A 15,202-nucleotide genomic window follows, 5' to 3' on the forward strand; every position below is an offset into this window, starting at 1 on the left:
ACTTGTACATGATATTTAGAAAATGTGTTAGGAATAGATTTTACTTAAGTACTACATTTATAAAAAAAAAATTTCTAAGAAAGTCGATGTGAAAGACTCCTCACTTTCGATAACAAACTTCTTAAAAAACAAACTTCACACTTAAATAAAGAAAGAAAATAATTAAAAATTAATAATAATAGCATAAAAATATTCTTCTCTTGTCAATATAAACATATTTTTGAGAATAATGTGGAAGAATATAAAAATATAAATTAGTAATACAAACTAGCATAGAACCGGAATAACGTGGCTGAACAGTAGGCAACAAAATTTAGATAAAGGAATAATTTTTGACTGACTTAGACAATGATTCAATCATTGCCTAACTTCAGTGCAAAAATTAAGTTGGAAGGGTGGTGATATGTAAGGTGTCAGGCAAATCCAACACCTTCCATGAAAACCCTGACATGATAAGCAAATCTAGTAGTATGTCACATAGCTCTGAATAAATCGTGACATTAAATTAACCATAGTAATATGAGTAACGAGTGAGCAATTGGAATACCACAGACTAACACAAGAATGCCTAAATGCATGTCATACCTTCCCACCGTGAGACAGACGCAGTTCCGAGGGGAGAAACGAGAACAGAAGCTGAGAGCAGAAACGTGTTAAGCTAGAAGGCCCTACGATAAGGGCCGGACACCCACGGCGCCAGCTAACCACCAGGACCACCCCCCAGGCCATGTTAAAAGCTAGAGCCCTCCAGAAGAACATTATAGATCTTACGATAACACTAAAAGGGCCACACCAGCTGCAAGTTTTAGCATGAGACTTTTCGCGTCTCTGTTACGTTGCAAACTTTAAAAACATTGCCCCACCACGAAAAGTATAACGTTTCTCATTGGATGGACAGAATTTTTGTAGGCGGAGCTTAAGGTTAACATTGAGACCCTGATTGGTCAGATGAAAACACAGCCAGATAGTTTTTTTTAAAACCAACTTCGGTAAATTGTAGTAAGGAGAAGTTAGGAAGGAGCTGCTACCGAGACGGCAAGCTGTATGGAGCTGCGCCGGCCGCCGCCCCCTGACGAACACTGACAAGGTAATGAACGCACGCGATGCCGCATTTTTGAGTGCATAAGGCTTCACTCAGAACTGCAGAAGTCTCATCTGTTACATCCCCTTTTTACGTAATACTAGTGTCGATCGTCAATTGAAGCTCATGGTATTCACATTTGCTACGTAAGTTAAAATGTGGAACGCGATGATTTTTCTGTTATATAATTATTGAGAAGGCACATCAGCCACTGTAATTTACGACAAGTTAGATAAGTAATTAAAGATAATTGAGGGTCACTGTAGACCATTTTGATAGTTTTCTCTTTTGTGAAACTTAATTTAAACCTAGATTATAGATATTATATGGCATAGGTTATCCTTCGATCCATTGTAGAACTTGGAAACCCATTCAGGGAATATTCGTTCACATTTTTGTTGAACGCAGTTGGTTTTTATCATCCTGTATTAAAACATATCCTTTTATCAATAGTGCAATTTATAAACAATGTTTTGTGAGTAGAATAAAATTTCCAATGGTAAACTTAACTGCTTTTTCGACGTTATTTACTAAAAATAGGAAAGCCTTGAACCCCTTCCACTAAATTTAGTCAGTATTAAGATTCTTTTACAGGGAGTGCAGTGGAGCTGACACTGAAATCATTAAGTATTTGGTTATATCATCGCTAGTCTCACTGAACTCTTCTGACCTCTACATGTCATGTATGGTCTGGCGTCTCCTTACCAGCATCAGGTCCCAGGTTCAAACTAGTCAATTCCATAGAAAACACGCACAGAGCGTCGTTTCGCGAAAGTGGTAGGGAGACACGACATATAACAACAGACACCACGCAGAATGTTAGATCGCCAATCAGTCAACTACTTATAGGCATAAGGTATATCTGTAAGCGCCCTGCGTATATCATTCAAAAATGGTTCAAATGGCTCTGAGCACTATGGGACTCAACTGCTGTGGTCATAAGTCCCCTAGAACTTAGAACTACTTAAACCTAACTAACCTAAGGACAGCACACAACACCCAGCCATCACGAGGCAGAGAAAATCCCTGACCCCGCCGGGAATCGAATCCGGGAACCCGGGCGTGGGAAGCGAGAACGCTACCGCACGACCATGAGATGCGGGCGCGTATATCATTCCATAGTTAATACAGACATATATGGTCGAAACGTATCATGGACTTTCTATATGCCATTGACGTGCATCTTAATAAAGTGTATTTGATATTTCAAATGGACGTGGCCTAAGGCTTCATAGAGAGGAAAGCATGGGCGTCTCGTGTCGTAATGACAGGTGTTACAGCTGAAATACGGTAATTTTTCGTTTGCTTTAGGACAAGCTGTCATGGATACCAGTGCTTTTTCAATGTTGCACTGCACATCATTTTGTTACGGAGTCTTTGTTTTAATAAATTATGCTGTGGCGGCGTTGCGAAACTGCCACATAATACGTCAAAGTGGCAGTGCCCCGATTAGTTGGATTTGGAGCTGTGGCGTGCGGAAAATTAATCTCACATACACACTTTAGGACGAAAACCTTCCGTTTCACTTTACAGGATAATCTTTGTAACATTTCTTTGCTCATAGGGAAACTTAATTACGAGGGTAGGAACTTTAATAGTGGCAACTATTTATTTACAGCTCATACAAAATAGATATGTGTTTCAAAGTTTTACTGTTCTTCGAAGTTGTCACCAGCATTGCGTATAACCCGCTGCCAGCGACGTGGAAGTCGTAGGATGCTCTTAGCAGTGCCAGTTGTGTCGACAGTTCGAGCGGCGCGGTGTTTTGCCCGACGAATTTGTAGCAGTTCTGAAGCGAATACCGTGTAGTGTTTCCTTCAGTTTAGAAATCGAGTTGAGCTTACGAGGGCTTAAGTCAGGGGAGTGCAGTAGGAGGTATAGCACTTAGCAGCCCCATCAGTCAAACAAATCAATAACAGCTTGCACTGTACGTGCTTGAGCATTGTCCTGCAAAATGATGGTCATGTCCTGCAGAAAGTGTGATCACTTCTGTCTCTAAGCTAGTCGTAGGTTGTGTTCCAAAAATGAACAGCATAGAAGACAGTAGGCTGTGTTCCAAAAATGAACAGCTTAGAAGACAGAAGTGATGACACTTTCTACAGGACCTGACCATAATTTTGCAGGACAATGCTCAAGCACGTACAGTGCAAGCTGTTACTGCTTTGTTTGACTGATGCGGCTGCTAAGTGCTATTCCACCTACTGCACTCCCCTGACTTAAGCCCTCGGAAGTTCAACTCGATTTCTAAACCGAAGGAAACACTTCACGGCATTCACTTCAGAACTGCTACGTCGGCAATAGACCGCGCCGCTCCAGCTGTCAACACTGGCACTGCTAAGAGTGTGCTACGACTTCCATATCGCTGGCAACGGGTTACTACTCTGAAAGTCATAAAACTTTGAAACACGTATCTATTTTGTACGAGCTGTAAACAAACATTTGCCACTATTAAAGTTCCAACCCTCGTATTAATCACACATAATCGTTGTTCACGTCATAGTTCCTAATAGTAGACTTTCCTATTGTGTCTTATTTAAAATACGAGTAATGGCTTGGAGATGTGTGATTCAGAGGAAATGACTTAGACTGTCAGACACACATCTTATCTGCGTGGGACCACTGCTCGAAAACACGTGACTTACATAGATGATAAAGAAGATAGATCTCTGAAAGGTCACTTTTCATCGTTCGACGTATTTCAATTTGCATTCCTAGCAGCAACAGTTACTCACAATTGCCGTCATCAACAAAAAGCATTTTGAATCTGGGCAAATACGTATAATCTGAAACATTCAACATTAGCTCAAATTACAACCAAGCAATATTACACGAAAGTCACGCACCAATCCCAATTTGATGTTGGAGACATGAGCAGTACACACCTCCTCTGATTTGCTCGCCCACGAGAATATGTGGACATGTAAAATAAGCGTACTTCAACTACGGCTTCTTTCAAATTGTCGATATTTACACTCTGCACCGAAGATTATCAAATATTGTACTGAATAATGTTTGCATTTCATCTACTCGCTATGTGCATCTATCACACTTCAACTATTTGTCCCAATACTGTTATGAAATTACTACACTCTGCTCCTGATATTACTGTTAACGAACCAAAGTATCTTCTTACTAAATATTATGAATTAGCAGTGGCCTCAGCACAGTGCCTTGAGCATTTGAATGCTACGTTGATAACAAATAGCCGGCCTGAGTGGCCGAGCGGTTCTAGGCGCTACAGTCTGGAACCGCGCGACCGCTACGGTCGCAGGTTCGAATCCTGCCTCGGGCATGGATGTGTGTGATGTCCTTAGGTTAGTTAGGTTTAAGTAGTTCTGAGTTCCAGGGGACTGATGACCTCAGCAGTTAAGTCCCATAGTGCTCAGAGCCATTTGAACCATTTTTTTGATAACAAATGTGTTGTCCCGAATGTACTGCAGTGGTGAAGTGCCCTTACCTTAATCTTTTCGACCCTCCTGGCCATTCCCACGACGGTGAGTCCATGTTTCAGCAGCGCCTGCGCTATGGCAGAACCGATGCCCCCGCTGGCGCCAGTAACCAGTGCGACGCGTCCTTTGTATTTCTCGATGCCCATCGCTGTATGAACTGGGTTACTGGCTCGGCTGTGGGACTAGCTAGACGAGTCCACGGAGACTGCGAACATTCCTGCCGGTACCGGTGATCTGCCGATGTAACGATAAGGGTATTGCGTCATATGTCAAAGCCATGGGCCCGGTTGTCTCAGAAGCTCTGTCTATCTACCGGCGAATTATCAGAGTAACCATAAGCGATAAGCGTGTTACGTCTTGCGTCAGGATGAATGGTCCTTCTATCTCTGGAGCTGTGTGTAGGTGGCAAAACGGTCCTGGACTATGAAAACTCAAACAGATAGCAGTGCAGTTATTCCTGTGTCAGCCGAATTTCTTTTTCCATGTCGTTGCACAGTAGTTACACGACTTGGTATTTGACATACGTGACATACCATTTTTATAAGAGGTGAAGCCCCTCCACGCCCACACCTGCATGATGGCCAACTCAAAAGGTCTATTGCTATCTCTGCATAAGGGTTACTTTTCACTAGAGTGAGGTCTCGCGGGATGTGGGTACTGCGGTGTTTGCTTACTTCTGGTTAAGGTTAACCATTAATACGCGCTCATCTGGAGATAGATTGGGTCGAAGTCGGACGAAGGGTAGCGGTTTGAAGGGCAGAGGAAGAAAAGTGTCAAGGCAAGAGCCAAGTGGGAAAAAAAAGTCTGTGATAGTAAGGTCGGGTGGTAAGAGCAGTAGCGGGTGTCTTGCTTTCTGCGATAGGTCAGGCAAGGGTAGGCCTTGTTAATAGTGGGTATCATGCATGTCAGTACCTTTGACGTTATGCGGTGCTGTAGTTCAGTGGTTGTCACTGGGTGCCGGTGTTGATCTCTCGATCAACGTCAACATACCTGCAACAGTTAGTTTATCGTCGTTTTTGTGTCCGTTAGGTCATATATCAGATGCACAGTGTAGGGTGATGTTGGCGATTTCTTTGTGCGTCAGTGGGCGAGCTCTTCGGTGTCCCTGGTGTGGCCTGTTGGTCGGCTCTAATACACTACTGGCCATTAAAATTGCTACACCAAGAAGAAATCCAGATGACAAACGGGTATTCATTGCACACATATATTATAATAGAACTGACATGTGATTACATTTTCACTCAATTTGGGTGCATAGATCCTGAGAAATCACTACCCAGAACAACCACCTCTGGCCGTAATAATGGCACTGATACGCTTGGGCATTGAGTCAAACAGAGCTTGGATGGCGTGTACAGGTACAGCTGCCCATGCAGCTTCAACACGATACCACAGTTCATCAAGAGTAGTTGCTCGTCCACCAGACGTTTTCAATTGGTGAGAGATCTGGAGAATGTGGTGGCCAGGGCAGCAGTCGAACATTTTCTGTGTCCAGAAAGGCCCGTACAGCTCCTGCAACATGCGGTCGTGCATTACCCTGCTGAAATGTAGGGTTTTGCAGAGAGAGAATGAAGGGTAGAGCCACGGGTTGTAACACATATGAAATGTAACGTCCACTGTTCAAAGTGCCGTCAATGCGAACAAGAGGTGACCGAGACGTGTAACCAATGGCACCCCATACCATTACGCCGGGTGATACGCCAGTATCTCGATGACGAATACACGCTTCCAATGTGCGTTCACCGCGATGTCGCCAAACGCGGATGCGACCACCATGATGCTTTAAACAGAACCTGGATTAATCCGAAAAAATGACGTTTTGCCATTCTTGCACCCAGGTTCGTCGTTGAGTACACCATCGCAGGCGCTCTTGTCTGTGATGCAGCATCAAGGGTAACCGCAGCCATGGTCTCAGAGCTGATAGTCCATGCTGCTACAAACGTCATCGAACTGTTCGTGCAGATGGTTGTTGTCTTGCAAACGTCCCCATCTGTTGACTCAGGGATCTAGACGTGGCTGCGCGATCCGTTACAGCGGATAAGATACCCTGTCGACTGCTAGTGATACGAGGCCGTTGGGATCCTGAACCCACCGATTCCACATTCTGCTAACTGACATTGGATCTCGACCAACGCGAGCAGCAATGTCGCGATACGATAAACCGCAATCGCGATAAGCTACAATCCGACCTTTATCAAAGTCGGAAACGTGATGGCACGCATCTCTCGCCCTTACACGAGGCATCACAACAAAGTTTCACCAGGCAACGCCGGTCAACTGCTGTTTGTGCATGAGAAATCGGTTGCAAACTTTCCTCTTGTCTGCACGTTGTAGGTGTCGCCACCGGCGCCAACCTTGTGTGAATGCTCTGATAAGCTATTTATTTGTATATCACAGCATCTTCTTCCTGTCGGTTAAATTTCGCGTCTGTAGCACGTCATCTTCGTTGTGTTGCTATTTTAATGGCCAGTGGTGTAGCAGCTGGTATATCCAGTCAACGTTGCTGATAAGGAGGGGCTTGCCGACGTTTGTCGCTTGTTGGTGTATGTTAGCTTACTATAGGTGGTTATGCCTTGGCTTGTAGTGTCTCTGACCGCTTATGCTACCACCTACGGTTGTGACCGTAGTTTCCCAGAGTAAGGAAGAAAGGATTGTATAGTCGCGTGGTTTGTTTTCTGAATACTTCCTTGAGGGTTTCAAGGCGGTATTCTTTGTGAAGGTCCAAGGTGCGCGTGTAGCGTGGAGCGTTGCTAATGATTCGTAGCGCTTTGGTCTGTATGATCTACAGGCGGCGCAGCCATGTAGGAGCTGCATATCCCCAGACGGGAGCTGCGTACGTCACCAGCGGTCTAATCAGTGTCATGTATATGGACGTCGACACCCTCCTATTCAGTGGGCTTTACCTGTTGAGCATTGGGTAGAGTTGTTTGAGCCTCGCGTGCGTACTGTTGGCAACTTATTCGATGTGGTCCCCCCACGTAAGTTTCCGGCCCAGCCAGACACCAAGATATCTGACTTTCTCTCGGAAACATATTGGGCGTGTATGTAGCGTTATCTGTCTGCCGTGTTGATGTTTGCGCAGTATTTTCGGTCTGCGTGGAAACAGAACTGCTTCGCACTTGTCGACGTCTACTTTAATACACCATCGTTCCAACCAAGGCTCGGCAGTTCTGAGTGCCGTCTGTATTCGTGAATAAATGTTCGATGGTTTCCAATCTTGCGCAAGGATGGCTGTGTCATCCGCGTAGATAGCTAACGTCGCGTTTTGTGTTGCTGTGAAGTCGTTAATGTAGAGGTTGAACAAGATGGGCTCTAAGATGCTTCCCTGGAGTACTCCAGCTTGGATACCAAGTTGTGTTGAATGTTTGTCCTGCACATCACATAATGTGACATACCACTGGGTTACTTGGGTTATAAGATGTGCAAAGGTTTCTCATAAGTAACGAAATGTACGAGGGGTGTTCAATAAGTATTTAACACTTTTTTCCTAGGCCAATTTCGGTTGAAAAATACGTTATTCGTTGTGCGACATCGTGGAATATCGTCGCTTCAGACCGTATAGTTTCATGAAGTTCCGACTGGTGGCGACGCTATACCTAGCTTCCAAAATGGCGTCTGTAATGGAGGTGAATTCCCAGCAGAGAACTGATATCCTTAGGCGGAAAACAAGAACATCGCAGATGTTCATAGGCGCTTGCAGAATGTCTACAGAGACTTGGCAGTGAACAAAAGCACGGTGAGCCGGTGGGCGAGGCGTCTGTCATCATCGCAACAACGTCGCGTAAACCTGCCCTATCTTCCGTGTGCCTTCCGGCCGCACACTCGTGCTATGATGGGATGTGCGGACATCCTCATTCGAGGCCAACGACGTATCACAATAAAATACCTCGCTGCTCAACTGGACGCCTATATTGGTAATACTGACACACTCGTCCACCTCTTGGGGTACTCAAAGCTGTGTGCCCGCTAGGCTCCTCGCAGCCTAACAGAAGACCATAAAGACCAACGAAGGACCATCTGTGCGGAATTGCTTGCGCGTTACGAGGCCGATCGTGACAGTTTATGTCCAGTATCGACACAGGCGATGAAACATGAGTTCATCACTCCGAATCAGGAACAAAACGACAGACCGTGCAGTGGCGGCACATCACCTCTCCTCCGAAGAAAAAGTTCAAAGCCAGACCCTCAGGAAGTAGAGGTATGGCGACGGTCTTCTGGAAGTATTAAGGGATTATTCTGTTTGGTGTCCATCCTCATGGTGCAATGATCAAATCGGAAGTGTACTGTGCTACCCACAGGAAATTGCAGAAAAGGCTTCAGCGTGTTCATCGGCACAACAATGCAAACTAACTCCTTCTCTATGACAACGCAAGGCCACATACAAGTATGCGCACCTGAGAGGAGCTCACAGAACTTCATCGGGCTGTTCTTCCTTTCGAACCCTACAGCCCGGATATCTGCAGCTTCCGACTTCCATCTGTTTGGGTCAATGAAGGACGCACACCAGGAGAAGCAGTAAGTGGACGATGGGGAGGTTGTTGATGCAGCAGGGCATTGGCTCCGACGTCAACGAGTAGAGTGGTACCACAGGGGTATGCAGCCATCCTAGCAAGGTAACGTAAGGCAGTCACTCTGAACGGAGATAATGTTGAAAATTTGGGTTTTCTAGCCAAAAGGGTGGGCAAAAATATGGTGTGTTGGAATCCTGAATGAAACTAATCTGCTTTCAGAAAGAAAAGCGTTGCATTACTTATTGAACTGGCCTCATATTAACTGTGATTCAACTTTGTGATCTCTTTTTGAAGGACATCATCTTTACGCCAGTGACTGTTATAGGTTCTTATTACACTATTTCAATTTCGGCCTTAGGCCATTATCAAGTGATTTTATTGCTTTAGGCCATATCAACGTAATGTAAGCTGACACATTTGTATATCGTTCTCAGTCCTGTTAAATACATTCGTGTCGTTGTTACACAGGGCAGGATTGACAACGACATACAGATGTGTCAGCTTACATTACGTTGACATGGCTTAAAGCTATAATATCACTCGATAATGGCCTAAGGCCAAAATTGCAGCAGTGTAATAAAGACCTATAGCAGTCACTGGCGTAAAGATGATGTCCTTCAAATGGTTTTGTATTACTGTGAATCCCAGCTACAAGTATATTTGTAATCTCTGTTACAGTGTTCTTTATTTTCAATTAGTTATTACTTTCGTTTTCTGTTCTGGTGATTCTACCGTTCCTATGTTGGTAGAGCCAATTCAGTCACGAAGACAAGTAAAATTTTAAGTACTTGGTGAACTATAAGACAGAACTGCATATTCTAAACAAAGCTTTTTATTTCACTACAGCATGTTTCTTTGTCCACATTTAGAATTAGAAAGAACAATAGTGGAGAATTATCTGAATTGTCAAATTAATTATTTTAGCAGACTTTCAGAGTCATCTAGTAACACACTAATTACAATTTTCGTAAGAGAAAGAAAAGTTTGCGTAATGCATTTGCGCTCACATGAGCTATCATTGTAGTCTTGTTGCTCGTATCTTTAATTACAAAAGTATTCCCGCTGATATTTTTGAGCACCTGTCCCATTATTCGTGAAGCATTGGCGCACGAAAATTCTGTTCATTTATGGGTACTTTACGGCTGCCTTTATTTTTCCTTCAGTCTTGTCACCGGTTTGATGTGGTCGGAAACGTACTTCTCTCCTGTACCAAACTCACAGACTCTTCATCTTAAAGTACACAACGTCATCCATTATTTCTTTGACGTATATTCCAATCTCTTTCACCCATCTACATCAATATGGCTTCCTCGATTACTTTAGAATTTATTCCGTGATGCCCTATGATCTTTTTCTTGTTTATTCTTTCGGCATTTACAAAGCGAATACTAAAAAAGGAGATTACAGCAAAAAATAACAAAGATTCAGCACAACAGAATACAATATTTTACACAATAAGACATTTTTTAAGCCAGTCTATGGCATTGTCCGGTTTTTATGTATGCTCTCAAGTTCACCATTAAAGCCATGAAGAGAGTACTCGATCAGGTGGTCCATCAATTGGTTGAGTTCACACTGACAGTGAGGGCAGTTCGAGAACCGCCATGTCGTCGTTAGCTCCTTACAATCTTCGACGCCTGTCCTCTCACTGTTTACGGTAGTCCATACTCTTCGCGATGGGTTAAAGCTCTCGACTGGTATGTTTGGATCATCACCCAGGCTTCTATTCTTGACCTTGTTTCTATTCCACAATCTTTTCCGTTAACGTCCCGGGTCGTAGGGCAACATCCCTTCACATTTTTGTCATAGGGTTAGGTCCTAGTGTTACAAAGAGTTAGATTCGACAGTATTTCACTATATTGTCTGAATATTATCTGATTTCTTCTGATTTCAGGTGCTCCTATATTAGCTAGTACAGGTAGCCATTAAACAGGTGTAGGTCGGTGTAACCGTTCCAGATATTATTCTGACTGCTTTTCTTAGCTAAGCATCGATTTTGGATACGTGTGCCATTCTCACCCATACAGACGCAGTGAAATACCGGATGAGCTGGAGATGGAACAGAGTGAGTGTGAAATAGGATTATTTGTGGGGGGGGCGGGGGATTTCCAGTTCTGATTTCCAGTTCTGTCAGTTGCCAGAGAACCAACCTCCTGAAAAGACTGGTAGCAAACCGGAAGAGTGAAGCTATTTTTAAGAGAGAAAGGAGCGAAACATTTTCTGAAACATGTGTAGAAACGAGACTGAGGTTATAAGACTGGACGGACATGATAGGAAGGTGCGAGACAGGGTTGTAGCATTGCCCTTGTGTTATTTTATCTGTATGAGCGAGCAGTTCAGGATACCAACGAGAAATTTCGAACGGGGATTAAAGTTTAGGAAGAAAAAATAAAAAGTTTGAGGTTAGCCAGTGGCATTGTAGTTCTGTCAGAGACAGCAAAGGACTTAGAGTAACTGCTGTGAAAGTAGTAGATGGTGTTTGCTATTTGGGCGGCAAATAACTGACGACGCCAGCGAATATAAAATGTGCACTGGCAAAGGCAAGAAAGGCATTTCTAAGAAGAAGAAATTTGTTAACACTGAATGCGGCAACTGACGGGAAGTCTTTCCTAAAAGTGTCTGCGCGGAGGAACTGAGAAGTGAACGGTTAACGGATCTGATAAGAAGGGAATACTAAGTGTTGCATGTGTGATTCCGGTAACTAATGAAGAAGTACTGAGACAATTGGGGAGAAAAGAAATTCAGGGAAAAACTTGGGTAAAAAAGGGTTCGATTGATAAGACATCTTGAGACATCAAGGAATTGCCAGTTTTGTGCTGGAGGGGTGGGTGGGTTATAAAAAAAGGAAGCCCGAGGCTTAAATATTTATTCGAGGTTGCAGTAGTCACACTACTTCAGACCAATCTCCAGGCTACTACGGTACACAAAAATATGGAGTGCCGAGTCCGTGTCTGCGTGTGTACGTGTGAAAAGTGAAAAATCGATGGCTTGTTCACTTTGTGTAAGCGGTTCTAGGAGCTTCAGTCCGGAACCGCGCGAGTGACACGGTCGCAGGTTCGAATCCTGCCTCGGGCATGGATGTGTGTGATGTTCTTAGGTTAGTTAGGTTTAAAGTAGTTCTACGTTCTAGGGGACTAATGACCTCAGATGTTAAGTCCCATAGTGCTCAGAGCCATTTCACTTTGCGCCTTGTACCTACTTGTGCAGAAATTACAACTAAATTTGAAGCCACATTTTGGCACGTTGTGCTAAATAATACTTGCGAAGTATTACCCTGCGGTTATTGTCGTGAATCTAAAATATCACTAAAAGCTGGAACCAACTGTTTTAGAAATTTCGCTTGTCGTCTTACAGACATTTTTGGGGTCTACTGGTGAAGCACAACAGAGAGAATGAAAGTCCAATATGTCATAATATATGCATGAAATTCATCGAGTACCTACGTCCTCTTGCCTTGAAACGGCTTTGAATGATGTACGTTATCAAAACAATGTACAAACTAGCGTTCTGTAGTAGAACGTTTTAAAATGTAGTATACTTGGACCGATTTATGGGAAATGTGGTTGGGTATAAAAAAATTACACACACACACAGATACTAATTAATAAGGAACTATTTATTGTATAAAATATTTACATCTATACAATAGTAATAGAGCATTATTTTTCTCACATCAGCACTCATAAACATTGACGTTACGCGATCGTTAACAGATGGATACAAGATCTATCTTTATCTTAGATCGATTGGCCAGTTGGCATCACAATTACATCGTGCACCTGCAACAAGAAATGAGAATGGTGTTAAAGTTTTGCAAGTGATTAAGTTTTATGCCTTTACAAGGTCATACACGTAAAAAAGAAACAGGACTGTAATTTTATAAAACACTTTGCCATTTCTATTATAAGGAAGTGAATCGGAAGTAAATCATCGGTATTGAACAAAAGGCAAGGAAATCAGATACAAGGGATAAAAATGAGATTTAGTAGAGAGGTGAAGGAATGAAAGAAAACAGATAAAATACGAAATGAAGATATTCGTAAGGAGTTGAAAATGTGGAGTGCAAAAGAATAGGAACTTTAAATCAGAAGGCAAAACAGATCCAGGTAGACAATGAGGGAGATGGAACACGTAACAGATCACAATTAGCCTGATAATAAAAGTGCAGAAGAAGTAGTAGAAGACCTTTATTTTTATTATTTTTATAAAGAGTTGTTTGATTTCCTGAGAAGAGGCGTTGTCTGACTCTCAGTGTCATTAAGTATGAACATAATACAGAGGTAATTAGGAAACATATTTTGTAATAAAGCGCCAGTTTTTTAAAATAACTTCCATTATACTTAGTTCATGTTTTATCAATGGAGTCCACTCAATAAAGCATTTTTCTCGCCAGGCGTTTTCTGACAACTGGGTATATTAACAATCGCACGACCACAGTAGCCCTTTGTCCATAGAAAATTACTCACCTTCCAGATGAGTCACTGTATAAACAATGCATAGTCACAAGAAGCATACAGGATGTGTGACCTAGAATTTTTGGAGCCTATTACAACTAAATATAAAAGCCAAATATTTGATCGGTGACGCCGAGCATTATCGTGACTAAGGAACCACCTGTCAGGTCTTTATGTTTACTAGATCGTTGTCAGTACCTGCTATGAGTGTTGACAATCTCTTCTTAGTACACCGAAATTTTCGAACTAATGCACCTTCCTCTTTGCTACTGGAACTGTGACAACCTACAAACACCACTGCAACGAATAGCGTTCCGTCCTCTAAGCATTAGGAGGGGAAAAATTGTGAACGTACTGCATGTAAATGGAAAAGGAGTCGCACTGCATATGACTTGGTTCTGCATTTCACATTTCTCAACCACAAAAAAAATTTTCAGTATTATTTAATTATTTTTGGCATCCAAGAATACATAGTATAATTTTTATCTGATACAAACTCTCGGCATGTGGACAGACACAGACGATTTCACAAATTTTCGCAGTCATGTTGCAATTTAGTTCTGATTTATTTAGTTTCATAGTCGAAAAAAGGCTTTTCCCATACATACGGTGAGCGAAGTATGTTATCACTTTTACAACTTAATTTGGAGATGAGGAAACTTTACTTGAGAAAAACATTGTAGATATCCTGGACAACTTTAACGTAAAAGGATTTGTCTATGAAACGAGAACTACATTGCAGATCAGTCAGTTCCATATACAAATGCGCAGTAGCGCTTTCAACTGAAAAGGCAAACAGTCTGGAAAACAGCTTAAAAACAGATGTGAGATTGGCAGTGCTCTCAAAAAATTGAGAAGTTTATCCTTGTAATTCTTTCAATGCCACAATGGATTATTCTCACCTAGCGTTTTATTTAATGTCAATGAGATTAGCGAACTGCTGTGTGTTTGTCAGAATTCGTCCCTTCTACAGTGTGAGGTCTGCAATCCATTCCGCATATTCTCATTTTCGTAGGCTTTTTTTTGTGTCATCAGTCTTCTGCCTGGTTTGATGCGGCCTGCCACTAATCCCTCTCCTGTGCCAACCTCTTCACCTCCTCTTCCCAGAGTAGTAGTTGGACCGTATGTCCTCAACTGTTTGCTGGATGTATTCCAATCTCTGACTTGCTCTACAGTTTTTATCTTCTACGACTCCTTCGAGTACTATGGAAGTTATTCCCTGATGTCGTAACAGACGTCCTATAATCCTGTTCCTTCTGCTTGTCAATGTTTTCCACATATTCCTTTCCTCTCCGCTACTACGAAGAACCTCTTCATTTCTTACCTTAACAGCCCACCAAATTTTCAACATTCTTCTGTAGCACCACATCTCAAATGCTACAAGGCTCTTCTGTTCTGGTTACCTTACAGTTCATGTTTCACTATCATACAATATTGTACTCCAAACTACATTTTCAGAAATTTCTTCCTCAAATTAACTCCAATGTTTGATACTAATAGACTTGTCTTGACCAGGAATGTCCTTTTCGCCAGTGCTGTTCTGCTTTTTATACCCTCCTTTGTCTGACCCTCATGGATTATTTTGCTGCCTAGGCACCGAAATTCATTAATTCTGTCTACTTCGTGATCACCAATCCTGATGTTAAGTTTCCCGCTGTTCTCATTTCTGTTACTTCTCATTGCTCTCAACTTTCTTAGATTTACTCT

General features: G+C 42.6%; 1 protein-coding gene across 2 annotated transcripts in view; it reads right to left on the reverse strand.

Moving 5' to 3' along the window:
- The window catches only part of LOC126237456 (dehydrogenase/reductase SDR family member 11-like), a 262,806-nt gene that overhangs the window by 196,412 nt on the left and 51,192 nt on the right, over positions 1-15,202 (reverse strand). Inside the window, exon 6 of one of the 2 annotated variants that reach the window (XM_049947590.1) lies at positions 12,637-12,820. The exons of the other annotated variant lie outside the window; for it this stretch is intronic. Within the exon in view, the coding sequence (XP_049803547.1) occupies positions 12,779-12,820 (42 nt within the window). The 3' untranslated portion in view covers positions 12,637-12,778. Of the gene's footprint in view, positions 1-12,636; positions 12,821-15,202 lie in introns of those variants that run through there. 2 annotated transcript variants of the gene reach the window in all.

Source organism: Schistocerca nitens, chromosome 2, assembly GCF_023898315.1.
Source record: "Schistocerca nitens isolate TAMUIC-IGC-003100 chromosome 2, iqSchNite1.1, whole genome shotgun sequence".
Taxonomy (NCBI): domain Eukaryota; kingdom Metazoa; phylum Arthropoda; class Insecta; order Orthoptera; family Acrididae; genus Schistocerca; species Schistocerca nitens.